General features: G+C 46.5%; 2 protein-coding genes and 1 long non-coding RNA gene across 3 annotated transcripts; 1 reads left to right on the top strand and 2 right to left on the bottom strand.

Annotated features, from left to right (window-relative positions):
- The first annotated feature begins 8856 nt into the window (after positions 1–8856).
- Positions 8857–10542, top strand: LOC134458925 (G-protein coupled receptor 35-like). The gene has a single exon (XM_063211303.1). It carries the CDS (start codon positions 8860–8862, stop codon positions 9859–9861), a length of 1002 nt encoding a protein of 333 aa, XP_063067373.1. The 5' UTR covers positions 8857–8859; the 3' UTR covers positions 9862–10542.
- A 9135-nt stretch (positions 10543–19677) lies between these two features.
- On the bottom strand, positions 19678–22465 carry LOC134458924 (uncharacterized). The gene is made up of 3 exons (XR_010036698.1): positions 22379–22465; positions 20897–21048; positions 19678–19794 (listed from the first exon to the last, which is right to left on the bottom strand). It is a non-coding gene; the product is annotated as an uncharacterized LOC134458924 (long non-coding RNA).
- Positions 22466–24164: 1699 nt separating this feature from the next.
- Positions 24165–25725, bottom strand: LOC134458922 (proteinase-activated receptor 2-like). The gene has a single exon (XM_063211302.1). The coding sequence runs from the start codon at positions 25720–25722 to the stop codon at positions 24721–24723; it is 1002 nt and encodes a 333-aa protein (XP_063067372.1). The 5' UTR covers positions 25723–25725; the 3' UTR covers positions 24165–24720.
- Positions 25726–27953: the final 2228 nt, after the last annotated feature.

Below are 27953 nucleotides of genomic sequence, written 5' to 3'. Positions count from 1 at the left end.
GACCGCTCATTAGCCCTAATTAGATTATAATCTCATCAAAACACATCTAATAGAACAAGAGATTTTTGGCTCTCCGTCTCACCATCAGCGCATCCCTGGACATTCTCTCTCTCTCTCTCGCTCTTTCTTTCTCTCTGGCACACCATACACACAGTCAAGCACACGCACTCTCACATGCATACCCGCTCCCTGCCTCCCCACCCCCTCTCTGTCTCTCCCAATCACCCACATCCTCCGATTCATACACTCTCCTTTTGGTGAGTTGAAATACTTAACAAACAAAAATGTCCCCTGTTGCACATATTTGTGCCAGTTTATTATGAGCATATAATTATCCTGAACGAAAACAGGCAAAACCGAGACCAGAGAGATGTTCCATTTGCCTGGGAGAATATTGAAGCGATTGAGTGTGAGGCCAGGGAGGGTGGCTGTATTATAGGCTATTCTGAAATCTTTGGTGAGGTTACTCCTTCGGAATGCGGGATAAGCCAAGCCAAGGCCCTTCTCCGTTCATATGGTTATGCGCTAACCACACGTGCAGACTATGTGCCACACTCAACCCTCCCTTGCTTGACTACAGTTAGGTACAGAGGGAGAGGCTTACACTAGCCCCCTGGGCCTACCTATGTAGTATGTTTGTCTGATTGTGATGCTGCATGGAAATGTTTTTTAATGTTAATGTTAATGTTGTTTAAATCAGTCTGACCAAGTTCTAGGATTCCTTTGGTATAGAAACTGGTCATCAGGGGAAATAAACAGGGCTCTGAATTAACACCCACAAACCAGCGAAATGCTGGTGAAAAGTCAGTTTGGCTAGTAGAAAATAAAGCTTACTGGCCACTTTGACTCATTGGTGAGTGTGTGTTTGGCTAGTGAGATGAACATCTATTAGCTTTTTTGGCTGGTGATGAACTAAGTGAATTTAGAGCCCTGGAAATAAACAATGTGCAGACAGTACAGTACATTAGTAGTCTCTTTCTACATCCTCATCTGCGATTGAAATGTCCTTGAACATCTTACCACAGTGTTCTACAAGTGCCTGTTGTGAAGAAGTATAGTAAGGTTTGGTTTGGTGCCTTGCTCAGTTAACCTGACTTATGCCATCTGGCTGCGTTTCACCAAACTACGCATTCTGCTTTCCTCACGCAAGTATCTGAGTCTCATGCTCATGAAAATCAGAACCATTTCTGAACAAATGCGCCAATCAGGATTAGAGGGGGGATTCTCCATGGTCACCTGTCACAGGTTGAGTTCAATGTGCATTGCTGAAGTGGCACATCTGTAAAGATGACAGACGGATTGCTTATCCAATCACATGCAAGGATTTTTTATTAGGAGCCTCATTCGAAAATGCGTCATTTGTGAAGGATACCCAGATGGTATCATGAAGACAAAGGCAAAACATACCAGCTGGGGAGAGTCAGAGGTTATTGCTCAAGGACACTCCAGCCTCGGAGGAAGATGCAGGCAGACCCCACACATTCATCAAAGGCCGGGTTTTGAACCTGCAACCCTCTGTTCCAAAAGACCACCTCCCTAACCATTAATAAGGCTACAGTTAAGTAATGCAATACAATATTATGTTTTGTAATGCAATACTATGCTGTGAATGACCAACTGGCCTTCCCCACAGACTCTCTTCTCTCTGGCCGAATAACAACACAGCTGCGCTCATCCCGTGAGTTCGAGGGGGGGAGAAAAGCATTTCTGCCGTGTTGATGTTGGATGTCTCGGTCACGTGTTGCGTGTCGTCTCCTGCTGGGTGAAGCATGATGTTGAAGTCTGGTGCTGAATGTGTCGCTGCTCCGCGAGCGCCTCCTAATATGGACAAGAGAACCCTTACTCCCCTTGTTGCCTCTCCCCAAGAACAAGCTTGTAGCTGCACTGCCGGCACTCTGTACATCAACTTATAACTGTACTCAGAGCTGACAAAGCTGACAGCTTTGGCTTGGCCCAGGACAAAGTCAGTGAAAAGCCCCCCCCCCAACCCTATACGTGCAATGGGGACCAAACTCTAGGCCCTATCTGTCCCAGGCCCCTTTTATTTAATATAACTATTCCCTGAATTGTTTAGTAACTGTATTCATTTGCATGTTGTTAATACATGTCTTAACTTTTCCTGTGAACTCCACATTAAAATTCAGCCATATGAAGGGCCAAAAAGACTTTGGAACATTTGGAAATGTAATGGTTGTGGATCAGGGATATATCCAAAAGTGGGTCCCAGCAGAAAAAAACATTCGCAACCACTGCAGAGACAGATAGACACCAATGATGATGAGCCAGTACTATACTCACCTCTGAGCATATTTTTTGTATCATAAGTAATATTGCATATTGCACATTTGGATTTGAGAGAGGTCCTGGGTGGTCCTATCAGAACCGGCTATAGGTGGCAAAAGGTCAACGGTGTGCCGTGAGGGTCAAACCTAGCGCTCAAACCGGCCAGGTCGGTGGAACACAATAGCCAAAACAAACAGAGCAGCTGGGGCTTATAACACTTTACCACACCACGCCACTTGTTTTTCTGCAGCCGAAGAACAGTAAAAACACAGAGGCACAACAATGACACTGTATCCCCATGCAAGTCGCTACAAATTGTTGCACCGAATCAAAGAAATGAAGAGCTTGACTATTGCATCAGATGTTTACGCCGAAATTTCCAACAGGCCCCATCGCAAATGTGCTGTTGCATCATTGCCAACTCTGTGAATGACTAGGATTTTGTGCTGTGTGCCCTAAAAGCAACAAACATGGGCACCTAAATGACCACAATGTATTCAAATGTGATAAATTCACATTGTAATAAAATCAAAAATGCATATTTGTAAAATACAACTTTGTTATTGTCATTATGCATTTGTAATGGCGGCCTTTCAGACATCAGTTGGCAGCCCACTGGCTGGCATGGGCTGGCACTGGATGAGGTGTGTGCATGCCCGCCGGCATGTTCTGTGATTGGACGAGGTGTGTGTCCCCAGTGGCGGGGCATCACCTGGGGTCCTCCCGTGCGCCTCACTGTGTGTTTGGGGTTCATATTCATGATGTACTTTCTCCACTGCACGCACTTGCACATGACCAGTGCATTGCTTACTAAGACAACTGTCCCCATCCTTTGCTGTGAGAACCTGTGAAGACAACGAAGAGTGAGGAGCTGCAGGTGAACAAAGTAAGTTAATCCCTTAGCTCAGCAGCTATGTTATAACCTTGCTGTCACCAAAATTGTAATAGCTATGTCTTAATTATTTTACTTAAGGTTCTTGGTACTGTCATGGCATTGTTGTTATGATGTAGTTGAGTATTTTCAGCAAATTGTGAATAGTCCCGCTGGCGACTCCATATGCAGTGAGAGGCTACGATAGATTATAAAGATATTCTTTTAATCAATTAATGGATATGCATATCTCATGAGATCCCTATGAAATAGTCTAAGACAATATTAAAACTTTAATTTATTTATTTATTTTGGTCTTAGATAGGCCTGTTGCTGGTTGCTGGTATCATTACAATCTGAATGTGGCTGTTTCAGAATCAACTTCATGGCAAAGTAAACCTGCATTTATGAAGAACTGGACTCAAAGGTGTATAAAGTAGAAGTACTCTTACAGATGTAATTACAATATGACCTTATATAGCTTATACCAGGCCTATTCAATTGGCAGCCCGAGGGCCACACGCAGCCCAGACAAGGCCCACATCGGCGTCGAACAGGGGGGGGGGGGACCCTGACTCTTTCTTAGGGCCCAGACCCCCTGGCTGGCCCACCGGGGGCCCTCCAATGGAAAATATTTTTCTTCTTTCGTTTTTTTTTAAACATTATTTTAAAAATAATGTCAATACATGTTGGTAATTCATGTAATTCCAATTTTCTCTGGAAATACATCTGTTGAATTGGATATACTAGCCTGCAAATAGGCTATATTCTATATCAGACACCCCCATTATCACGCATTGGTTTAGTCCGCCCGCTCACTGACTTTTGATTATATGCGGAATCAACACTCACTCACTTGCTTCAATATTAGGCATTAAACGCAGTAGCCGCTTAGCAATGAAAGACGTCTAAAGCACCAGGCGTCACAAAAAGAATAGAAAGGCAAGAGAGACAAGGTAAATGAAGGAAAGCAACTGCAGCTGATTTCTTGCAAAAAAGGTGAGCCCAAATGTCAAAATTGCAGCCTACAGTAGGATAACTGGTTATCCCATTCCCATTCCGTGTGGCCTTCTGTGATAGCCGAAGTCAAATGAAAAATCTAATTTTGTTGGCTATCATTGTGATAGAACCCATATTTGTCTTTGATATATTCATAACAAGTGTCCCAAAAGACCAACATGGGTCGATGTTGGTTCAAATATCCAAATGATAGCAAGCAAAGCTATTTGTAAAATGAATCCCACTCAATTTCAGAAAATGTCACGAACGTGAAGATGCCCCCTGTCGCAGCAGGTGCAAATGGTGTGAACTTGAGAGAAGGTGAGCCTATTTTAGCTCATTTCCTAGTCTTGAAGAAAAGCGGTTTCTGAACCGGGTGCAATGCTGCCCGCCCTGGTCATCAAATTTTCAGATTGATTCTGTCCTCGTAACCAGTGACGTGCAGAGCATTTCAGAGGGGCAGGGGCAAGATTTTTGTCAAAAGGGCACTTTAGGCCGGGGGGGTTAACGATCTATTTTTTCAGCATGCAACTCTTCCTGCATCTTGAAAAAGCACCCCATTGTTGTTTTGACATTGGAATGCCATACATATTTTGCACTCTCCATCAAGAAACGTAAACACAATACACGAGGAGCCAGGACACCGTCTAAAGCACAAATTGTAAAAGAAAAAAAATGGAATTACATCTCAGCCCATCTAGTGTAGCTACACATCCATCCGTTAGCCTAACATACTTTAAAGCATGAGGGCTACAATCTTACCAGGCTAAATCAAATGACCCAGTAAATATGCCGCGGTGGTGGACAAAATTAGTAATCAAATGACCTTACCTTAGTTAAAACGTTTTCTTGGTCCCATAACTTTTATCAATTTCCAGTTAAACCCATACAGTTTGGTTATGTGCTAACATTGTTTTGCTTGTTCTTCTGTTTCTTTGGGAGATGCCATTTTCCCCAAATATGTCAATATATTAACGTGTGTTAATGATCTCATTTCAACTAGTAGGATATTAAAATGTCAGAAATCACGGCCTGAAAACAAAATTCATAACCATTACATGCTCTGACAGACCGCTTTCTTTTGCTGTTGTAAATCTTGCGGGAGTAGGCTGGGTCATGACGTAGACAAGACTTCATGCCTTAGGGGCAGACACGTGCACACATAGACCTGTAGCGGGGCGGTTGCCACTGCCCTTTTTGCCCTGCCACCGAACGTGCCCTCTTCAGTCACCCTCCTTTTTTGGGGGGCAATTGCCCCTGCTCTTTTTTGCCCTATTACTGAACTTGCCCTCTCTCCCGCGCCCTTTTTAAAAAGAATAAATAAACAATATCACATGCACTGCGTGCCCTCTTTTCAGTCCCCCACCCTTTTTTGGCCGATTGCCCCTTCTCTTTTTGCCCTCGCACAGAATGTTCACGTTCAGTAATAGGGCAAAAAAGAGCAGGGGCAATCGCGCCCCAAAAAAGGAAGGGGACTGAAGAGGGCACGTTCGGTGGCAGGGCAAAAAGGGCAGTAGCAACCGCTCCCCTACAGGTCTATGTGTGCACGTGTCTGCTCGTAACGATATGAATATTAATCGACGTCATGTTCATCAGTTGCCAATGTTAAGGTGGCGGTGCGAACAGCTGTCAGTCTTGAACCTTCATTCTGCTTTTATTTTGCCGTCTCAACACTCTCAATAGGAAAGCTCTGGTTACTTGGCCATGTCTCTGACCATCTGACAACGCGCGTTATAGCTGAAGTGTGGTAAAATAATGACGAGATTTTGACGGGGCACCAGTCTGCGTTTTGAATGCTGCTGACGCCATTCTATCTGCGCAAAGCGGCTTGCATAGCACAAGAAAAGACAGGCAGAATAGCCTACCTCCGTGCTAAGCAGGTAATCTGCATTGAGTGCTCATGAAAATTACTACAAGGCAGGCTACTGTGAAATAGTTACTGGCCAATTTAAATCTGAAATTATATGCAGTAGCCTAATAAATCATGATTTCAAAGAAATAAAAATAACTTCGGGTGCCCTGACTTTAAAAGGTTGAGAATAATGACATCAAATCCAAACAGCGATAGCCTACTTTTGTTCTATTTACTCTGCTTTACAGCAGGTTGTAAGCGACATTTCGAAGTCAGCTTCTGCCAGTAGCCTAGGCTAAATCACAGCTGATTCTCTGTTCCTTCAGCCTGACACATAGTCATACTGTGCAGACTTGGGGTAAAGCATAGACGTACTGTCAGCGGGGTGTATATTCCTCATAGTCGTCCTGCGTGCGAATGCAGGAAAGGGTGTGGTGTTTTTTCCCGCCGAGAATTTAATGACGTCAATTCACCTCCGTGACAACAGGGGGCGAACTAACTCATTCAGTTGAGCCCAGTCCCTAGAATGAATCACAAAGCTAACCAGCTGGCTATCTAAAACGTAATATTCCACTAGTAGCCTACTTCTAAAAGTTGGGGCATAATTACATGGTACAACATCAGTTTCTTTTTAGTCAAATATTACATGAGATTAAATGCAAGACAAACGCCGTTTTAAAAGACAATAGACAGCCTGAATGGCCATTCACATCTGGGGCCTAGTAGTAGCTAGCCAGCTAAATCACTCATTACAAACTCAAAGCTAGTTGACTAGCCACCTGAAACGTAATTCTACCACTAACAAAGATGCTTCTTGCTATTAATTTAAAAAGTTGTGGCGTAATTAGACATGAATGATAGCATACAAGATTCTCTCTTTATTCATGTTTTACAGTTCAGGTGGTTAAAATGCCAAACAAAAGCCGTTTTTAAATACAATAGATACATCTAATGGCCATATTAACAGCTAGCTTAGCAACTGTCAGCCAAACCCATTCAAACTCTACAGGACATTAGCGAACCCTGTTTTAGAAGCTAGATGCCACACTGCAAATCAACAAAGAGGCTTCTTGCTATTAATTTAAAAAGTTGTGGCGTAATTAGACATGAATGATAGCATACAAGATTCTCTTTTATTCATGTTTTACAGTTCAGGTGGTTAAAATGCCAAACAAAAGCCGTTTTTAAATACAACATATAATGGCCATATTAACAGCTAGCTTAGCAACTGTCAGCCAAACCCATTCAAACTCTACAGGACATTAGCGAAGCCTGTTTTAATGAGCTAGCTGCCACACTACAAACGAACAAAGAGGCTTCTTTGCTACTACCACACTACAAACTTATATCATTTTCATGATGGCCTTTTATGGATATTTTTAATTGATTTTTTGGAAGTTGTACTACTGAAATAAAACACAGTTTCTCTTCTCCCTGTCAAGTAAACTCCAGTGATTTCCTGCCAAGTCAACCGCATCATGTTTTTCCTTTTCCTTCAAACCTCCGCAGGATCCTTCAAACCTCCGTAGGGTAGAAGAATAAAACACCACTGACCTATCAGGTCCAAGTACTTGCTGAACTGCTGCAAGCACATTGACCAATCACAGTGCAAGAGCATAGCTCAGCTCATGGACATTTCAGCCTGGGAGAGCCATGCGTGTACCGCAGCCAGGGGTTGTTTTATCGCTGCACAGGGGGGCGTGGTGGCTACTTTTCTGTACTGCATCTCCGTGGAGGTGCTACTCTGAATCCCCCTCTCCCAAACACTGATAGCCTACGGGCAAACGTGACGTGCGTGCGCGGGCAGTGCAAGTGAACGAATGTGTGCGCGAGCGCGTGTGTTTCTGTTCAGCGATGCACATTGAAGAAAGTTCAGTTCAACATATCAAGTGTTGATAGTGCACGAAATAGTAGGCTAAAAGCATTGAGAAGAGAGATTTAGACCTACAAGTCTCTCTCCTCCCCCTCACACCATAGTGATGAAGTGATTAAAAGTCATCCCTATGAATATGATAGCCTACTTTTCATAACTGGTAATGTGAAAGATTAAGATATTTTATGTTTTTATTATGTCTATTATGTCATATGATTGAAGATGAGGATGATTCAAGTGAAGGAGAGGGGGGGGGGAGTGGTGTAGGTTGGGGTGTGTGTGTATGGGGGCCCATAGAAGAGGTTGTTCCTAGGGCCCCAAATTTGGTGCTACGCCCCTGCCCACATGTGCCCCCCTGCTGTCGCATTATACAATGCAGTTTTGATACTGTAGTACAACACAGGACTTTCCTGTGAACCCCCTGCTTGTCTTATATATTCAAATTCAATGTTGTTAAGTTTTAAGGTTGAAACAATATGTTTATAAAGTGTAGTCCAGGAAGAGAAGTTCTGAGGCACTCAAGGTTACGATTTTTTTGTACTTTTTATTTGGCTACAATTGCCTACGCATTTCAGCCTTAAAGGCCTCCTAAAAAGCCTTTAAACTTGAAACGTGTAGGCAATTTAGCCAAATAAAAAGTACAAAAATATATCATAACCTTGAGTGCCTCAGAACTTCTCTTCCTGGACGAAACTTGAGAGCCCCTACACTGATGAGCACCAAGGAAAAAAGGGGAAGACCCAGACGCACTCCAATTATCTGCTTGTTGTTTGATGTTTATAAAGTGATTTGAAAAGTGTGTTTACCATGTGTTTAGTGTTGGCTGAAAATGTGTGGCCCAACAGAAGTTCTGGGCTTCGAAATGTGGCCTAAATGAAATTGTAACCGAATCGTCCTGCTTTATACAACAGTTATTCCACAGTTGCTAATGAGGTTACATAGACAGTTCAACTTTTATTTTGTAAACCTCTGCTCGGGCAGATGTTAGCACTCTGTACATTCCACCCTCTCTCTTCTCTCTCAACAGGCTTCTACCTCTTTCCTTGTCTGTCTGCGATGGCTATGAAGGTCATCTACATCAACTCCTCCGTGCTCTACATCCAATCGACTCTTACCCTCACCAACGCCACCATCCCTCCGCAGCAGACCGTGTTCGAGAGATGCAGGACCATGCCGGCCGGGTTCATCTTCTACCTCTGCCTGCAGTTCATCAACCTGGTCCTGGGGCTGCCGGCCAACGTCATGGTCCTCTGGCTGATCCTCAGGAGAAAAGGAGACTCGTCCACCTCCGACATCTTCATCCTGCACCTGGCCGTGCTGGACATCCTCTTCTGCCTCATGCCTCCGCTGGAACTGGTCAACCTCATGTACGTGGCGGCCGGAAAGGTCTGGACCACGTTGAGCTTCTTCTACGGCGTGAAGGACTCCTCGCTGCTGTTCCTCTCCTGCATCTGCATGGACCGGTACATGGCCGTGCGCCACCCCATCGCCTTCTCCGAGCTCAAGGACCGCTGGCACCGCAAGGCCGCGGCGGTGGGCATGTGGGCCCTCACGCTGGCCTACGCCGCCACGTGCTGCGCCAACGTGGTGAACAACTTCGAGAAGATCTTCGTGCCGATGAGCCTGGTGGCGTTTGCCTTCATGGTCTTCTGCAACGTGTCCATCCTGTGGGCGCTGAGCCAGTCAGGCCCCGGCCGCGACGACATGCACCCGGTGAAGAAGAGGGCCTTCAGGATGGTGCTCATCATCCTCGCCATCATCGTCTTCAACTACCTCCCGCCCGTGGCGCTCTTCCCCTTCCAGCAGTACTTCGACGCCGGCGTCTTCGACTGCTACATCCACAACTTTGCGTTCGGCTTCATGGACATCAGCAGCAGCATCCAGCCCTTGCTCTACCTCTCTAAGGAGAAGCTGAACGTGTGTCTCTGTAGAGCCAAGGGCTCCTGCTGTGGTGGAGATGCTGCCCAGGATGTCAACACTTGAAAAAGAACTTGAGGGCACGTACAGCAAAACAAAACCAATAACCCACGCACTCAGGTCTATTTGTTGGTTTGTTTTTGATAAGGGCACTTTATTCTGGTTTGTTAAAAAAGAATGTACCTGTCATTTGTGAGTATACTTCACTATGTGTAAGAAGTGTAAGGATTGAAAAGGCTGGTAGATTGGTTTATCATTCATTTGTTGGTTGGCTGTAAAAGAAACATTTCACAAAGTTAATTTTCATCCAAAGGCGGTACACTAATATATGTCTCAGTTGGTTTAGTTTAGTTTACTCCTGATTATATCTCAATAGGTTTAACAAATACATTTGTTTCAGTAGACCTATATATTTAATTGCAGAAATATTTTATATAGATTTTATATTTACAATATTTCTAGTATGGTGACATACAATTGTCTCACCTCAATAGAAAACATTTATAAACAAATCTAAAATTGGTTAAAGGGGTCCGCATCAGTTGTTATTATATCTCTGCCACAACATCTTGATGGACTTTTGTAAGGAAATTTTGAAATAATCACTCTATGTGGCAGAGAGGTTTAGATTGCTCTGATTATGACCAGCTTTGGGACATTGGGGGATTCCAGAAGTTAAGGGGGTTGACTCTGAGCCTGTGGCAACTCTAGCAATAGAGGAGGCATGTGGCAAACCTTATAATTATAATAAACGTATAATTAGGTGGTTTACAACTCAGTTGGGGTTAATTTCACCAAGTTAATAACGGGGCCACCTTCTGGAATATGCCTTCCGTCTACACTGGCTGATTCCTAATGTTCTGTGATCTGCTACATCACACCATGCTTAGCTGATAAAGGTTTCAACATTGTTTCAATTAAAGTAGGCACTCTGTGTAGGCTACTCCAATTCTTCCTGACATTCAGTCTTTATAGAGGTGGTCCTGTAGTAGCTTACACTGTGACTTTTTAAAAGTTATGATACAGTTTTTATATGGCGATTGACAAATGTCATCAGTTTGTATGGAAGTATATGTCATTAGATGGACCTATTTATTATTCAAAATAAATATTTAAATCTTTAAATACTTCACAACAGTATACTTTGGGTCTTCTCTTTTGTCGTGTAGGCCTAATGTTGCTTTAACATGTACCCTAAATAATCCTGATTGGGATAAAAGTTACAGAAACGATTAACAAGCTTGATCTCCCTGCTATGCTTGGCTGACTAATATTTGGGATCATAACAAAAAGATGACACAGTTTGACTTGCCACAGCTTATTAGGAAAGATAGTAGATAGTAGTAGTATATACTACATAGACTGTAAGTGTTGTATTTATGACCATGACCCTATAAAATGTCACTGCATCGTCATATAATGATCATAAAATCTCACAAATGTGACCGTGGATTACTGTGGAACATTGTGCAACTGCGCAAAAAGTGTCCATGGATCATGTTTACGCATAAGTGAGGTGGGAAAACATAAAGGTTGGCCACAGATTTGATTAACCCGCAAAACCTTTAATTGCTCATGTGGTTTTAGATTCATTTGTTTTTTGTACGTTGACTGCGCAGCAAGAAATGCCCAATCACAGAGACAAAGGAAAAATTAACAAGGCAGGTTAACCAGCTACTCCGTTAGAAATGTAAGTGTGTCGCCGTCTTTCACATTTTCCCCCAATACTTCTATTAGTCTACTACAATCAGAAGGCCGTGATTCCACTGCCATCTGCTGGGCGTTTGAAGCACAGAACAGTGCGCCCATCTCAATCTGGTTATTGTGGATTCAAGAGGTTGCACCATTGATGACGCAAAAAAAGAGAGATTAATTTGTTAATGACGCGCCATCCTTTGTGACACTCGGAATTCTAACCGTTTATGTTCCACCTTGCCAGTCTGGCCTTGCCCTCTCCACTATCTGCCTCAATTTTCCATCGCTCCGTCGCGCCAGCCTGGGGTCGGTGCAATTGACAATCACAAGTCACAACACCAACTCTGACAGCGCCTGATCATGTCATCTAAATTTACACAGGTAAGCGGGACGTTTTCGGATTAAATAGGTAGGACTGCGTTTTACTTGCCCGTTGTCTGCGCAGCATTGCTGTCTGTGTTCACAGGTCCAAAGCACTACATAAGTTAGCCTATATGAAGTTCAGTGTTTTGCAGTGTGTGTAGGTCTACTTTGTGTGTTTAAAACACTGCATTCATTGCACTTACACTGCTGTAATTTTGTAGATTCATTGTATGACGATGATTGAATCATTGAATCAGTCTTTGAAAAGGATGCACTATGACTTGAAATGACATATTTAGGCCTTGAGAAACGTACAAATCCTGCAGTTTTTACTACATCCATCATCTTTTGGACTCACAATGGCAAGGAAGCATACAACAAAAATACTGCATTGTAGGCGTACTCCACAATCGGGTGGAGAAAAGTAGGCTATTAAGAAATTTTTAAAACACATCTTGTCACAATTAATTGTTGTTTTCTTTGCCCTCCTTTGGTCACACTTTCTGTGTATGAAAAGGGCTATGCAAATAAATGTGACTTGACCTGACTTCATAGTGTTGTCAATACTCTACCTGGATTTACTATAAATTTACTCTGAAGCATTGACACCTCCTATTTTTGTTGTCCCGCCCTATTGGGCTGCTTAGGATGGCCATAAAAACGGTTAAAAAGGTAATTTGGGCAGGTTTTTCTGCAAATTTGTGGCCATAGAAATCAATACAATTTAGTTCCAATTGGGCGGGATTTAGTGCTTCCTGACTGGTTTTGAGCATTTTGGGCTGGAAATCATCAATCTCATCTGGCAATCCTGCCTGCCTCCCTCTCCCCCAGTAGTGTCACGCCTGAGGAGGTCAGCCTGAAGAGCCAGCAGCAGCAGGCCGACCCCGACCGACCCCACAAGAAGAAACAGCTAGCCTTCTGGAGGCCTAGTGGCGTATCTGCCACGACATCAAGGAAGTCATTGGAGAGGTAGCCTACATGACGAGAGCCACCAGAGGGACAACAATAATAAAACAAACTAAGCTTATTAATGGAAAATCTAGCAATGTTAAAGGTGGGGTTGCAAGTTTACCAACATTCTTAAATAAATTGATTATGACATCATGGTGGGGTATTAGTTCTATGGGGATTCCCAAAGAATACTATGATGTCTATGGTAGTCCCCACCGTGATGTCATAACCCCTCCTTTAATGTACAAAAAAAATGCACGTTCTTAATGTTCAGTGCAAGGGAACTGTGACAGCCCATACTCAAAATGTAGGCTGCAAAAATGTCAATTTCCCAAAATGTTCCAAAATGGATGTAGGCTACTGTAAGTCATTTTCCAATGAAGCACTTCTTATAATGTCCTGTCCCTCTCTCCTTGCTGTTCAGTGCAAGGGAACAATGACAGCCCATACTCCATTAAGCCGTCCCTGAGGGAGAACTACCGGCCGCGCACCAGGTCCCTCAGCTCTCCCAAGATGCATCACGTCAGGTTCACCAAGACCACAAAGACCCTGGCGATGCAACGCTACATCAGACAGGTAACACATGGACACACACGCACGCACTAATGCACGCACGTGCACACACACACACACACGTACGTACACGCACACACACACAACTTCCCAAGGCCTGCACAACAGCGCCTCGCTGTACAACCAAGCTCTGAGACTACACTTGCGAGTACCAGAAATGCAAAAAAAGCCCTCTTCTATCGTCATTACGCACATGGACGATATCCTCATGAGGAGCATGACAGGAATCGGCTGCTGGAAACTGGAAACACGATACCATGCCATGCACCTACGTCATGCCCCTTGCCCTCATTTGTACACATGTGTACAGTTGGTTGTGGATCATAGGCATTGGCCTTGGTTACAGGGTACATTTAATTCCGCATTAACTCAATTTAGTAAAACTTAATTCCGCGTTGAATACACTCAACCAACATGTAAACATTTCGCAATTCGCAATTAAATGAAAGTGCACTTGTAAACATGACATCAACAACGTTAACGCTGATGTTATCATCCGACTTCAATTCATTTATGTGGGAGTAGTGAAAGTTCCCCCGACTTCGCTAGTTGGAGCTTCCATTTCGACTGCCGTTCCAGAGCATTTTATGTAGGAGGTTGGATAAGTGCGATCTCTTACTACTTTGGATTGGATCTGGAATGCACCATTAGATCAGAGGGTTCAGGCTGAAATTCCACCCCTCCACTCCCTACCACACTACATGGCTGAAGTGCCCTTGTACAAGGCACCTAACCCTACACTGCTCCAGGGACTGTAACCAATACCCTGTAAATACCTGTGTGTCGCTTAGGATAAAAGCGTCAACTCAGTGTAATATGATGTTATCTCTTTTTTCCTGTGTTGTCTTGTTCTTCCTCTCTCCTATCCTCTCTTGTCTTGTTATTCCTCCATCTTCTCCTCTTCTCTCCTTCTTCTCTTCTGTTGTGTTGTTATTCCTCTCCTCCCCTCTGTCCTGCCCACCTCTCCTCTCCTCTCTTCTCCTCTCCTGTTCTGTCCTCTCTTCTCCTCTCCTGTTCTGTCCTCTCCCCTCCTCTCCTGTGTTGTCTTTTTATTCCTCCCTTCCTCTTCTCTCCACTCCTTCCCTCTCCTCTCTCACCCCCCCTCTTCTCCTCCTTTCCTCCCCTCTCTTTCCTCATCTCCTCTCCTCTCTCCTTTCTTCCCTCTGCTCCTATCCTCATCTTTCCCCTCCCCTGCCCTCCTTTCCTTTCCTCTCCTCTCCTCTGCTCAACAGGCGGGCGTGGGGCTGAGCGTGTGCCTGTGCACCCTGATGACCTACAAGCATTGAGAGGTGCTGCACTCGTGGGCGTCGCTGCTGAGCCGCTACCCGGACGTCCTGCGCTTCCCCGCCTTCCCCGAGACCTGCGGCACCTACAGCTGGACCTGGAGCGGCCACCACGACACGCTGGACATCCTCACCTGCACCTCTCTAAAGAACAGGGGGCTGGAGGTTTGGCAACTGGTGGAGGAGATGGAAGAGGATGAAGAGGAGGAGGAGGAGGAGGAGGAGGAGGAGGAGGAGGAGGGCAATGGTATTGTACCCCCACCAACACCAACACCACCACCACCTCCACCCTCCCCTTGGACTGCACTAAGGCCATATGACAAGGCCTCTGCTACATGATGCAGATAATGGTGGATGAGGAAGGAGGTGCCACCACCAACCTTCACCTGCACCCAGGCCCGATTTAATGCACAGGCTGGATATGGCTGTAGCTGAGGGGACCCCACCACAAGCTAGATACTATGGCTGCAGCCTAGGAGTGACCCCCCCACAGGCTAGACATGGCTGCAGCAGGGTACCTCCACAGGATAGATATGGCTGCAGCCTAGGGCCCTCCTACGTGTCAGGGGGCCCCCACAGGTTTGATATGGCTGCAGCCAAGGGACCCCTCACTTGCTGGGGCCCCCACAGGCTAGATAGGGCTGCAGCCTAGCCCCCCCCCACCTTCCAGGGCCCCCCACAGGTTTGACATGGCTGCAGCCTTGGGGCCCCTCACTTCCTAAGGGCCCCCCCCCACAGCCTAGATATGGCTGCAGCCTAGCACCCCCCACCCCCCCCCCCCCCACCCCCCCACCTTCCAGCCCCCCCCCCCCCCCCCCCCCCCCCCCCCCACAGCCTAGATATGGCTGCAGCCTAGGGCCCCCCCACCTTCCAGGGGCCCCCACAGTCTAGATATGGCTGCAGCCAAGCCCCCTCCCCCTGCCAGCGGCCCCCCACAGGTTAGATATGGCTGCAGCCTAGGGCCACTCACTTGCTGGGGCCCCCACAGGCTTGATATGGCTGCAGCCTAGGGGCCCCCACAGGCTAGATATGGTTCCAGCCTAGGGCCCCCCCACCTTCCAGGGCCCCCCACAGTCTAGATATGGCTGCAGCCTTGGGCCCCTCACTTGCCAGGGGCCCCCACATGCTAGATATGGCTGCAGCCTAGAGGGCCAGCTTAGGGTCCCCCACCACGGGCTACCTGCCAGGGGCTCCACAGACTACATACGGCTGCAGCCTAGGGGCCCTAACTTGCCAGGGGCCCCCACAGGCTAGATATGGCTGCAGCCTAGGGCCCCTCACTTGCTGGGGCTCCCACAGGCTTGATATGGCTGCAGCCTAGGGGCCCCCACAGGCTAGATATGGTTCCAGCCTAGGGCCCCCCCACCTTCCAGGGGCCCCCACAGTCTAGATACGGCTGCAGCCTAGGGCCCCTCACTTGCCAGGGGCCCCCACATGCTAGATATGGCTGCAGCCTAGGGGCCCTAACTTGCCAGGGGCCCTCACAGGTTAGATATGGTTGCAGCCTAGGGACCCCCATCTGCCAGGGGCCCCCCACAGGCTAGATATGGCTGCAGCCTAGGGTCCCCCACTTGCTTGGGGGGGGTGCACAGGCTATATATGGCTGCAGCATAGGGCCCCTCACTTGCTGGGGACCCCACAGGCTATATATGGCTGCAGAACCCCCCCAGACACACACACAGGCTAAATATGGCTGCAGCCTAGGGGCCCCCACCTGCCAGGGCCCCCCACAGGCTAGATATGGCTCCAGAACCGCCTCCTCACACAGGTACGCAGATAGGCAGACACACACACACACACACACACACACACACACACACACACACACACACACACACATACAATACTGTATACCACACACACACACACACACGAACACACGCACAAACACACACAATACTGCACGCCACACACACAAGCACACATTACTGTATATCTTATATTTTTTGCCACACCTTTCTTCTCCTAATCTTTATTTGACCTTATCTCTTGGCTTTACCCCACCTCTCTTTCTCTCTCTCCCCCTTTCTCTCTCGCCCTCCTTCTTTCTCTCTATCTCTCTCTCAGGAGGTGACGGAGAGGAGTGAGCGCATCACGCAGCTGGAGCAGGAGAAGTCTGCGCTCATCAAGCAGCTGTTTGAGGCGCGTGCCCGAAGCACCCACGACAACAGCACCCTGGACTCCACCTTCATATGAGACTAAACCCCCACCTTCACACGAGATCCGTACGAGGCATCATTTTGCTTATGAGATTTAATTTGTATTTAACGTTGCAGTTGCTTCATATGGATATAGGTATTGGCTCGTTACGGTGCTGTGTTTCTATTCCTGGTATCCTATTTGTTGACGGGGGTTGCCATGGGAACGGGTGGTTCGGCTGAGGAGAAAAGTTAAAAGTCAGACGTTTTTCTTTGAGATGTTCCTGAGCGGACTTTGATTAATTTGCTTCGCAGTCAGTGAACATGACTTAAGAGACATTCATACAAGGATTCACCGACACGTTTGCTGTCGGTGTCATGTTTGTGTTTTATTGACTTTGTTCATCGCGAGCACGAGTTTGGATACTGTTTTGGGACTATGCTAGCCGACAGCTAACCGCTTCGCAGCCTCATCTTTGCCAGCCGCTATCAGCAGTGGTTGATTGCTGCTACCCACTAGAGTAGACTGCTACCTTACTGAGAGGAGTCCAAGCAGTCCCTGGAGCAATGTGGGGTTAGCTGCCTTGCTCAAGGACATTTCAGCCATGAATGGAGATGTAGGGAGAGGTCAGGGGGGATTCGAACCGCCAACCCCTAGATTGAGAGACCAATTCTCTAACTACTAGGCCACGGCTGCCCCACTAATTAAGCGGGCTTGCCGAGCAAGTACAGTTTATTATGCTTGCTTGCTTTGTTGCTTTCTTGTAGCCTGAACCAGCCTAAATGTGAGATTGGATGTGTAATTTAGTCTGGCCCCGATGAATAGTACATTCGAAGATTGTTGATGAGAACAATTCGTTGTCTTTCAAACCGTGCCTGTGCCGATAGGACGGCGCTCTGACCAATCAGCGCAATCTTTCTCGTTGATGTGTTTTCCCAACGTTGCGAGCTTCGTCGTCACTCCCTCAAAATCCCGCCCGCTTTGATTCAAAACTAATCTCTGCGTTGTGATTGGTCGGGACTAAATATCCAGGTCATTATTACTTTACCCCAGGTCCCCACATTAAACTAGTCCCGTCGGAATAGGGCTTTAGACTTTGCTTTTCAGGGCGGCATGAAACGATGGGACATCCATCATCACCACCTCTCCCCCTGGTTTTGTGGAAATACTAGATACACATAGACTGTCACAGACATTGTTTCTGGTTTTTGTAGTTTTCTTTTTTTAAATGAATGGTTTTTTTATTTCAGTCTTTCCCTCATACAGCTTGTGGTGATGACTTGGACATTGCAGAGAAGGTTTCCGGGTAGGGTGGGTGGTGTTGCAGGCAGGCTCCTCTTTATACTGGAGTATGTGTGCAGTGGTGTCATACACATGGTTTCTGCTGGGCATACATTCCACAGACTTGGCTTGTGCACTGCGGAGTGGGAAGAAGGTAAGGGTGGGGGTGGGGGTGCGGGTGCGGCGCCACCACTTCTTGGTGAGAGCCAACTGTTGTGCATGGTTACAGGTGGCTGGGCTTGGGCGCCCATGCCGAGTTGGGATGCAGGCAGGGCCGGATTAAAATGGACTGGGACCCCTAGGCTACAGGTTGCTGTGGGCCCCCTGGCAGGTGGGGGATCCTAGGCTGCGGACATATCTAGCCTGTGGGGGGCCCTGGCAAGTGAGGGGCCCTTGGCTGCAGCCATATCTAGCCTGTGAGGGCCCCAGGCAAGTGAGGGGCCCTTGGCTGCAGCCATATCTAGCCTGTGGGGGCCCCTGGCGGGTGGGGGTCCCTCAGCTGCAGCCATATCTAGCCGATAGGGGGGCCCTGGCAGGTGTGGGGCCCTTGGCCGCAGCCATATCTAGCCTGTGGGGGGCCCTGGCAGATGGGGGCCCCTCTGCTGCAGCCATATTTAGCCTGTGTGTGTGTCTGGGGGGGTCTTGCAGCCATATCTAGCCTGTGGGGTCCCCAGCAAGTGAGGGGCTGTAGGCTGCAGCCATGTATAGCCTGTGGGGGCCCCTGGCAAATTTGGGCCCCTAGGCTGCAGCCATATTTAGCCTGTGGGGGCCCCTGGCGGGTGGGGGTCCCTCAGCTGCAGCCATATTTATCCTGGGGGGGTCTAGGCTACAGCCATATCTAGCCTGTGGGGGCCCCAGCAAGAAAGGGGCCCCTAGGCTGCAGCCATATCTAGCCTGTGGGGGCCCCTGGCAAGTTAGGGCCCCTAGGCTGCAGCCATATCTAGCCTGTGGGGGGCCCTGGCAAGAAAGGGGCCCCTAGGCTGCAGCCATATCTAACCTGTGGGGGCCCCTGGCAAGTGGGGGCCCAGGGCAGCAGCTATATCTGTCAGGTAGCCCCCTGTCAGGTAGCCTGTGGTGGGCCCCCCTCATGCTGTCCCTCTAGGCTGCAGCCATATCTAGCGTGTGAGGGCCCCTGGCAAGTGAGGGGCCCTAGGCCGCAGCCATATCTAGCCTGTGGGGGGCCCCTAGGCTGCAGCCATATTTAGCCTGTGGGGACCCCAATAAGTGAGGGGCCCTAGGCTGCAGCCATATATAGCCTGTGGGGGGCCCCAGCAAGTGAGGGGCCCTAGGCTGCAGCCATATATAGCCTGTGGGGCCCCCCCTGGCAGATGGGGGTCCCTAGGCTGCAGCCATATCTAGCCTGTGAGGGCCCCTGGCAAGTTAGGGTTATTCAAGGTTATTCAAGGTTCTAGGTGGTGGTGGTGGGGGTACAATACCATTGCCCTCCTCCTCCTCCTCCTCCTCCTCCTCCTCCTCCTCCATCTCCTCCACCAGTTGCCAAACCTCCAGCCCCCTGTTCTTTAGAGAGGTGCAGGTGAGGATGTCAAGCGTGGTGGCCGCTCCAGGTCCAGCTGTAGGTGCTGCAGGTCTCGGGGAAGGCGGGGAAGCGCAGGACGTCCGGGTAGCGGCTCAGCAGCGACGCCCACGAGTGCAGCACCTCTCAATGCTTGTAGGTCATCAGGGTGCACAGGCACACGCTCAGCCCCACGCCCGCCTGTTGAGCAGAGGAGAGGAGAGGAAAGGAAAGGAGGGCAGGGGAGGGGAGGAGTGGAGAGAAGAGGAAGGGAGGAATAAAAAGACAACAAAGGAGAGGAGGGGAGAGGACAGAACAGGAGAGGAGAAGAGAGGAGTGGAGAGGGGAGGAGAGGTGGGGAGGAGAGGAATAACAACACAAAAGAAGAGAGGAAGGAGAGAAGAGGAGAAGATGGAGGAATAACAAGACAAGAGAGGAGAGGAGAGAGGACTAACAAGACAACACAGGAAAAAAGAGATAACATCATATTACACTGAGTTGACGCTTTTATCCTAAGCGACACACAGGTATTTACAGGGTATTGGTTACAGTCCCTGGAGCAGTGTAGGGTTAGGTGCCTTGTACAAGGGCACTTCAGCCATGTAGTGTGGTAGGGAGTGGAGGGGTGGAATTTCAGCCTGAAGCCTCTGATCTAATGGTGCATTCCAGATCTAATCCAAAGTAGTAAGAGATCGCACTTATCCAACCTCCTACAAAAAATGCTCTGGAACGGCAGTCGAAATGGAAGCTCCAACTAGCGAAGTCGGGGGAACTTTCACTACTCCCACATAAACGAATTGAAGTCGGATGATAACATCAGCGTTAACGTTGTTGATGTCATGTTTACAAGTGCTCTTTCATTTAATTGCGAATTGCGAAATGTTTACATGTTGGTTGAATGTATTCAACGCGGAATTAAGTTTTACTAAATTGAGTTAATGCAGCATTGTACCATGTACCATGTAACCAAGGCCAATGCCTATGATCCACAACCAACTGTACACGTGTACAAATGAGGGCAAGGGGCATGACGTAGGTGCTTGGCATGGTATCGTGTTTCCAGTTTCCAGCAGCCGATTCCTGTCATGCTCCTCATGAGGGTATCGTCCATGTGCGTAATGACGATAGATGAGGGGTTTTTTTTTGCATTTCTGGTACTCGCAAGTGTAGTCTCAGAGCTTGGTTGTACAGCGTGGCGCTGTTGTGCAGGCCTTGGGAAGTTGTGTGTGTGTGCGTGTACGTACATGTGTGTGTGTGTGTGCACGTGCGTGCATTAGTGCGTGCGTGTGTGTCCATGTGTTACCTGTCTGATGTAGCGTTGCATCGCCAGGGTCTCTGTGGTCTTGGTGAACCTGACGTGATGCATCTTGGGAGAGCTGAGGGACCTGGTGCGCGGCCGGTAGTTCTCCCTCAGGGACGGCTTAATGGAGTATGGGCTGTCATAGTTCCCTTGCACTGAACAGCAAGGAGAGAGGGACAGGACATTATAAGAAGTGCTTCATTGGAAAATGACTTACAGTAGCCTACATCCATTTTGGAACATTTTTGGAAATTGACATTTTTGTAGCCTACAGTATTGGAGTATGGGCTGTCACAGTTCCCTTGCACTGAACATTAAGAATGTGCAATTTTTTTTGTACATTAAAGGAGGGGTTATGACATCACGGTGGGGACTACCAGACATCATAGTATTCTTTGGGAATCCCCACCGTGATGTCATAATCAAATTATTTAAGAATGTTGGTAAACCTGCAACCCCACCTTTAACATTGCTAGATTTCCCATTAATAAGCTTAGTTTTTTTTATTATTGTTGTCCCTCTGGTGGCTCTCAACGTGTAGGCTACCTCTCCAATGGCTTCCTTGATGTCGTGGCAGATACGCCACTAGGCCTCCAGAAGGCTAGCTGTTTCTTCTTGTGGGGTCGGTCGGGGTCGGCCTGCTGCTGCTGGCTCTTCAGGCTGACCTCCTCAGGCGTGACACTACTGGGGGAGAGGGAGGCAGGCAGGATCGCCAGACGAGATTGATGATTTCCAGCCCAAAATGCTCAAAACCAGACAGGAAGCACTAAATCCCGCCCAATTGGAACTAAATTGTATTGATTTCTATGGCTACAAATTTGCAGAAAAACCTGCCCAAATTACCTTTTTAACCGTTTTTATGGCCATCCTAAGCAGCCCAATAGGGCGGGACAACAAAAATTGGAGGTGTCAATGCTTCAGAGTAAATTTATAGTAAATCCAGGTAGAGTATTGACAACACTATGAAGTCAGGTCAAGTCACATTTATTTGCATAGCCCTTTTCATACACAGAAAGTGTGACCAAAGGAGGGCAAATAAAACAATTGTGACAAGATGTGTTGTTTAAAAATGTCTCAATACTTTTCTCCACCCGATTGTGGAGTACGCCTACAATGCAGTATTTTTGTTGTATGCTTCCTTGCCATTGTGAGTCCAAAAGATGATGGATGTAGTAAAATCTGCAGGATTTGTACATTTCACAAGGCCTAAGTATGTCATTTCAAGTCATAGTGCATCCTTTTCAAAGAGTGATTCAATGATTCAATCATCGTCATACAATGAATCTACAAAATTACAGCAGTGTAAGTGCAATGAATGCAGTGTTTTAAACACACAAAGTAGACCTACACACTGCAAAACACTGAACTTCATATAGGCTAAATTATGTAGTGCTTTGGACCTGTGAACACAGACAGCAATGCTGCGCAGACAACGGGCAGGTAAAACGCAGTCCTACCTATTTAATCCGAAAACGTCCCGCTTACCTGTGTAAATTTAGATGACATGATCAGGCGCTGTCAGAGTTGGTGTTGTGACTTGTGATTATCAATTGCACCGACCCCAGGCTGGCGCGACGGAGCGATGGAAAATTGAGGCCACAATGGATGGCGCGTCATTAACAAATGAATCTCTTTTTTTTGCGTCACCAACGGTGAAACCTCTTGAATCCACAATATCCATTGAGATGGGCGCACTGTTCTGTGCTTCAAACGCCCAGCAGATGGCAGTGGAATCACGGCCTTCTGATTGTAGTAGACTAATAGAAGTATTGGGGAAAAATGTGAAAGACGGCGACCCGCTTACATTTCTAACGGAGTCCTTTGTCTCTGTGATCGGGCATTTCTTGCTGCGCAGTCAACGTACAAAAATAAACAAATGAATCTAAAACCACGTGAGCAATTAAAAGTTTTGCGGGTTTATCAAATCTGTGGCCAACCTTTATGTTTTCCCACCTTACTAATGCGTAAACATGGTCCATGGACACTTTCTGCGCAGTTGCACAATGTTCCACAGTAATCCACGGTCACATTTGTGAGATTTTATGATCATTATATGACGATGCAGTGACATTTTATAGGGTCATGGTCATAAATACAACACTTACAGTCTATGTAGTACTACTACTATACTATCTTTCCTAATAAGCTGTGGCAAGTCAAACTGTGTCATCTTTTTGTTATCCCAAATAGTCAGCCAAGCATAGCAGGGAGATCAAGCTTGTTAATCGTTTCTGTAACTTTTATCCCAATCAGGATTACTTAGGGTACATGTTAAAGCAACATTACACGACAAAAGAGAAGACCCAAAGTATACTGTTGTGAAATATTTAAAGATTGAAATATTTATTTTGAATAATAAATAGGTCCATCTAATGACATATACTTCCTATACAAACTGATGACATTTGTCAATCGCCATATAAAAACTGTATCATAACTTTTAAAAAGTCACAGTGTAAGCTACTACAGGACCACCTCTATAAAGACTGAATGTCAGGAAGAATTGGAGTAGCCTACACAGAGTGCCTACTTTAATTGAAACTTTTTTATAGGTGGAAATGATATTCTTTGATGGCAATGTTGAAACCTTTATCAGCTAAGCATGGTGTGATGTAGCAGATCACAGAACATTAGGAATCAGCCAGTGTAGACGGAAGGCATATTCCAGAAGGTGGCTTAGTTATTAACTTGGTGAAATTAACCCCAACTGAGTTGTAAACCACCTAATTATACGTTTATTATAATTATAAGGTTTGCCACATGCCTCCTCTATTGCTAGAGTTGCCACAGGCTCAGAGTCAACCCCCTTAACTTCTGGAATCCCCCAATGTCCCAAAGCTGGTCATAATCAGAGCAATCTAAACCTCTCTGCCACATAGAGTGATTATTTCAAAATGTACTTACAAAAGTCCATCAAGATGTTGTGGCAGAGATATAATAACAACTGATGCGGACCCATTTAACCAATTTTAGATTTGTTTAAATTAGGGATGCACCGATACACATTTTTTCACTTCCGATCCGATCCCGATATCTAAATTTGGGTATCTGCCGATACCGATACTACTCCGATCCAATACCAAAATCACATATATGCATGGGTTTCAACTCGAGGTAGGCCCAAGCAGACTATTTTGTCAGAAAAGGGAGTCAGAAGAACAGGAAACCAATTAATAAGCAAAAAGTAAAAAAAGTAACAATCCCATCCTGAAAACTAATATGCAAGTGTTATGATTTCAAATTCACATTGCACCTGACTCAATGTCTGTATCAGGAAAATTCCTATATTTTGGGAAAATTCCGATCCGATCCGATTCTTTGAAATATGTTGATATCTGAACCCGATACCGATACACCGATACACCGATACCGATATCCCATCCCTAGTTTAAATGTTTTCTATTGAGGTGAGACAATTGTATGTCACCATACTAGAAATATTGTAAATATAAAATCTATATCAAATATTTCTGCAATTAAATATATAGGTCTACTGAAACAAATGTATTTGTTAAACCCATTGAGATATAATCAGGAGTAAACTAAGCTAAACCAACTGAGACATATATTAGTGTACCTCCTTTGGATGAAAATTAACTTTGTGAAATGTTTCTTTTACAGCCAACCAACAAATGAATGCTAAACCAATCTACCAGCCTTTTCAATCCTTACACTTCTTACACATAGTGAAGTATACTCACAAATGACAGGTACATTCTTTTTTAACAAACCAGAATAAAGTGCCCTTATCAAAAACAAACAAACAAATAGACCTGAGTGCGTGGGTTATTGGTTTTGTTTTGCTGTACGTGTCCTCAAGTTCTTTTTTAAGTGTTGACATCCTGGGCAGCATCTCCACCGCAGCAGGAGCCCTTGGCTCTGCAGAGACACACGTTCAGCTTCTCCTTAGAGAGGTAGAGCAAGGGCTGGATGCTGCTGCTGATGTCCATGAAGGCGAACACAAAGTAGTGGATGTAGCAGCCGAAGACGCCGGCGTCGAAGTACTGCTTGAAGGGGAAGAGCGCCACGGGCGGGAGGTAGTTGAAGACGATGATGGCGAGGATGATGAGCACCATCTTGAAGGCCCTCTTCTTCACCGGGTGCATGTCGTCGCGGCCGGGGCCCGACTGGCTCAGCGCCCACAGGATGGACACGTTGCAGAAGACCATGAAGGCGAATGCGGCCAGGATCATGGCCACGAAGATCTTCTCGAAGTTGGGCACCACGTCGGCGCAGCGCGTGGCGGCATAGGCCAGCGTGAGCGCCCACATGCCCGTCGCCGCGGCCTTGCGGTGCCAGCGGTCCTTGAGCTCGGAGAAGGCGATGGGGTGGCGCACGGCCATGTACCGGTCCATGCAGATGCAGGAGAGGAACAGCAGCGAGCAGTCCTTCACGCCGTAGAAGAAGCTCAACGTGGCCCAGACCTTTCCGGCTGCCACGTACATTAGGTTGACCAGCTCCAGCGGAGGCATGAGGCAGAAGAGAATGTCGAGCATGGCCAGGTGCAGGATGAAGATATCGGAGGTGGACGAGTCTCCTTTTCTCCTGAGGATCAGCCAGAGGACCATGACGTTGGCCGGCAGCCCCAGGACCAGGTTGATGAACTGCAGGCAGAGGTAGAAGATGAACCCGGCCGGCATGGTCCTGCATCTCTCGAACACGGTCTGCTGCGGAGGGATGGTGGCGTTGGTGAGGGTAAGAGTCGATTGGATGTAGAGCACGGAGGAGTTGATGTAGATGACCTTCATAGCCATCGCAGACAGACGAGGAAAGAGGTAGAAGCCTGTTGAGAGAGAAGAGAGAGGGTGGAATGTATAGAGTGCTAACATCTGCCCGAGCAGAGGTTTACAAAATAAAAGTTGAACAGTCTATGTAACCTCATTAGGCATTGTGGAATAACTGTTGTATAAACCAGGGCTATTCAGTTAGAATTTCATTTGGGCCACATTTCGAAGCCAAGAACTTATGTTGGGCCGCACATATTCAGTCATCACTAAACACATGGTAAACATACTTTTATTTTCAAATCACTTTAGAAACATGTTGTTCCAACCTTAAAACTTAACAACATTGAATTTGAGTATAGAAGACAAGCAAGAGATCACCAAGAAAGTAATGTACTACAATATCAAAACTGCATTGTATAATGCTACAGCAGGGGGCCACATGTGGGCCATGTCTGGGCCGCATGTGGCCCTCGGGCTGCCAATTGAATAGGCCTGGTATAAGCTATGTACGTAGGTCATATTGTAATTACATCTGTAAGAGTACCTCTACTTCTACTTTATACACCTTTGAGTCCAGTTCTTTATAAATGTAGGGTTACTTTGCCATGAAGTTGATTCTGAAACAGTCACATTCAGATTGTAATGATACCAGCAACCAGCAATATCCAAGACCAAAAAAATAAATAAAGTTTTAACATTGTCTAGACTATTTCATAGGGATCTCATGAGATATGCATATCCATTGATTGATTAAAAGAATATCTTCATCATCTATCATAGCCTCTTACTGCATATGGGGTCTCTGGCAGGACTATTCACTATTTGCTGAAAATACTCAACTACATCATAACAACAATGCCATGACAGTACCAAGAACCTTAAGTAAAATAATTAAGACATAGCTATTACAATTTTGGTGACAGTAAGGGGTTAACTTACTTTGTTCACCTGCAGCTCCTCACTCTTCGTTGTCTTCACAGGTTCTCACAGCAAAGGATGGGGGCAGTTGTCTTAGTAAGCAATGCACTGGTCATGTGCAAGTACGTGCAGTGGAGAAAGTACATCATGAATATGAACCCCAAACACACAGCGAGGACCCCAGGTGATGCCCCGCCACTGGGGACACACGCCTCGTCCAATCACAGATCATGCCGGCGGGCATGCACACACCTCATGGAATCACAGCCCATGCCAGCCAGTGGGCTGCCAACTGATGTCTCAAAGGCCGCCATTACAAATGCATGATGACAATAACAAAGTTGTATTTTACAAATATGCATTTTTGCATTTATTACAATGTGAATTTATCACATTTGAACACATTGTGGTCATTTAGGTTCCCATGTTTGTTGCTTTTAGGGCACACAGCACAAAATCCTAGGCATTCACAGAGTTGGCAATGATGCAACAGCACATTTGCGATGGGGCCTGTTGGAAATTTCAACGTAAACATCTGATGCAATAGTCAAGCTCTTCATTTCTTTGATTCGGTGCAACAATTTGTAGCGACTTGCATGGGGATACAGTGTCATTGTTGTGCCTCTTTGTTTTTACTGTTCTTTGGCTGCAGAAAAACAAGTGGCGTGGTGTGGTGAGGTGTTGTAAGCCCCAGCTGCTCTGTTTGTTTTGGCTACTGTGTTCCTCCGACCTGGCCGGTTTGAGCGCTAGGTTTGACCCTCACGGCAAACCGTTGACCTTTTGCCACCTATAGCCGGTTCTGATAGGACCACCCAGGACCTCTCCCAAATCCAAATGTGCATTATGCAATATTACTTATGATACAAAAAAATATGCTCAGAGGTGAGTATAGTTTTGGCTCATCATCATTGGTGTCTATCTGTCTCTGCAGTGGTTCTGATTTTTTTTCTGCTGGGACCCACTTTTGGATATATCCCTGATCCACAACCATTACATTTCCAAATGTTCCAAAGTCTTTTTGGCCCTTCATATGGCTGAATTTTAATGTGGAGTTCACAGGAAAAGTTAAGACATGTATTCACAACATGCAAATGAATACAGTTACTAACCAATTCAGGGAATAGTTATATTAAATAAAAGGGGCCTGGGACAGATAGGGCCTAGAGTTTGGCCCCCATTGCACATATAGGGTTGGAGGGGCCCTTTTCACTGACTTTGTCCTGGGCCAAGCCAAAGCTGTCAGCTTTGTCAGCTCTGAGTACAGTTATAAGCTGATGTACATAGTGCCGGCAGTACAGCTACAAGCTTGTTCTTGGGGAAAGACAACAAGGGCAGTACGGGTTCTCTTGTCCATATTAGGAGGCGCTCGCGGAGCAGCGACACATTCAGCACCAGACTTCAACATCATGCTTCAC

Source organism: Engraulis encrasicolus, chromosome 11 (genome assembly GCF_034702125.1).
Source record: "Engraulis encrasicolus isolate BLACKSEA-1 chromosome 11, IST_EnEncr_1.0, whole genome shotgun sequence".
In the NCBI taxonomy this organism is placed as follows: domain Eukaryota; kingdom Metazoa; phylum Chordata; class Actinopteri; order Clupeiformes; family Engraulidae; genus Engraulis; species Engraulis encrasicolus.
The sequence above is the reverse complement of the archived record's forward strand: the minus strand, read 5'-3'. Positions and strand labels throughout refer to the sequence as shown.

Bases quoted from the DNA above. Each gene is read 5' to 3' on its own strand.
- LOC134458925 (XM_063211303.1), top strand. From the start codon at position 8,860: ATGTTAGCACTCTGTACATTCCACCCTCTCTCTTCTCTCTCAACAGGC.
- LOC134458922 (XM_063211302.1), bottom strand. From the start codon at position 25,722: ATGTTAGCACTCTATACATTCCACCCTCTCTCTTCTCTCTCAACAGGC.